Source organism: Aplosporella prunicola (assembly GCF_010093885.1).
Source record: "Aplosporella prunicola CBS 121167 unplaced genomic scaffold K452scaffold_332, whole genome shotgun sequence".
NCBI classification, from domain to species: domain Eukaryota; kingdom Fungi; phylum Ascomycota; class Dothideomycetes; order Botryosphaeriales; family Aplosporellaceae; genus Aplosporella; species Aplosporella prunicola.
Window position 1 is genome coordinate 1 of NW_022983860.1, and position 1,024 is coordinate 1,024.

At 36.6% G+C, this 1,024-nt stretch overlaps 1 protein-coding gene across 1 annotated transcript; it reads right to left on the reverse strand.

Moving 5' to 3' along the window:
• Positions 1 to 1,024, reverse strand: K452DRAFT_341605 (uncharacterized protein). Its single transcript, XM_033545377.1, has 3 exons — positions 545 to 1,024; positions 224 to 511; positions 1 to 193 (listed from the first exon to the last, which is right to left on the reverse strand). Exons 1-3 carry the CDS (start codon positions 840 to 842, stop codon positions 24 to 26), a joined length of 756 nt encoding a protein of 251 aa, XP_033390774.1. The 5' UTR covers positions 843 to 1,024; the 3' UTR covers positions 1 to 23.

Below are 1,024 nucleotides of genomic sequence, written 5' to 3' on the forward strand. Positions count from 1 at the left end.
TCATCACTTTGGGTCACACTATTTCATTTACGGTTAAATTCAAACCAGGCTTTGTGTAGTACTGTACCCTCTGGGGCTTTATGTGCTTTTAATTCTAAAAGCCGATAATACTTCTTAATCAAAAATAAACGATTACGTTTAATAGATTGAGGTGGACATAACTTAGTATACTCAATAAAAGATGCCAAATTGTCTTCAGATTGAATACTTCATTTATAGTAACCATTTTGTGCTTTATCAAAGTAAATAGCACCACCAAAATAAGTAATAAAATGTGCTACATCCACATATAGTTTGTTAGTTACACTTAAAGTTAACTGTGGTTGAAGGTAAGGACCTTTAAGGTAATAACCAATAGTACCATCAGCATCAAAAAACCCAGCAAACCAACCATGTTGGTTGTGTAAAACATCAGGGCTTAAAAGTTCAAAACCTAGTACAGTACATACACGATTAAGTTGAACTAATCGACTACTGTGACGAATATATCCGTTTATACGATTTACCAAATCTATCATACCAGATCTATTGTGTAAACGTCAACGGATAGCACGAACACCTGAACGAGGTTTAATAGAACCTCCCAGTTTGTTCTGGATAATACGTAACATACGTTCATCCACAAGAGCCACAGTAATTTCACAACTAGAATATCCTGCTTTGCTAACTTGTAAACTCCCGTCTCCATCAATAAGACCAGCTAACCATTGATTGAAACGAGTTTCTTTTGAATCAAAGGATGTTGCGCGTGTAGTCTCTGAGGTTCCTACTAAATGAGAAGAATAACTTCTTTCGTTCGTTACCGGCTGATTCCATTTACGTATCTGTGGGATTTTTACCATAGCGGCTCAACATCAGTTGAGACTTACACCATTAGTACCTATAGATCCTAGATGGTCCCAGCATATAGCGCAATTCGAATCTAAGATTTCTCCTAAAAAGGGCCATGTTCGACCAAAGAATCCACTTCTTCAAATTTAACTTTCCTAAGTCTCTTGTTAAATCCAGGTACTGGTAATCCCAG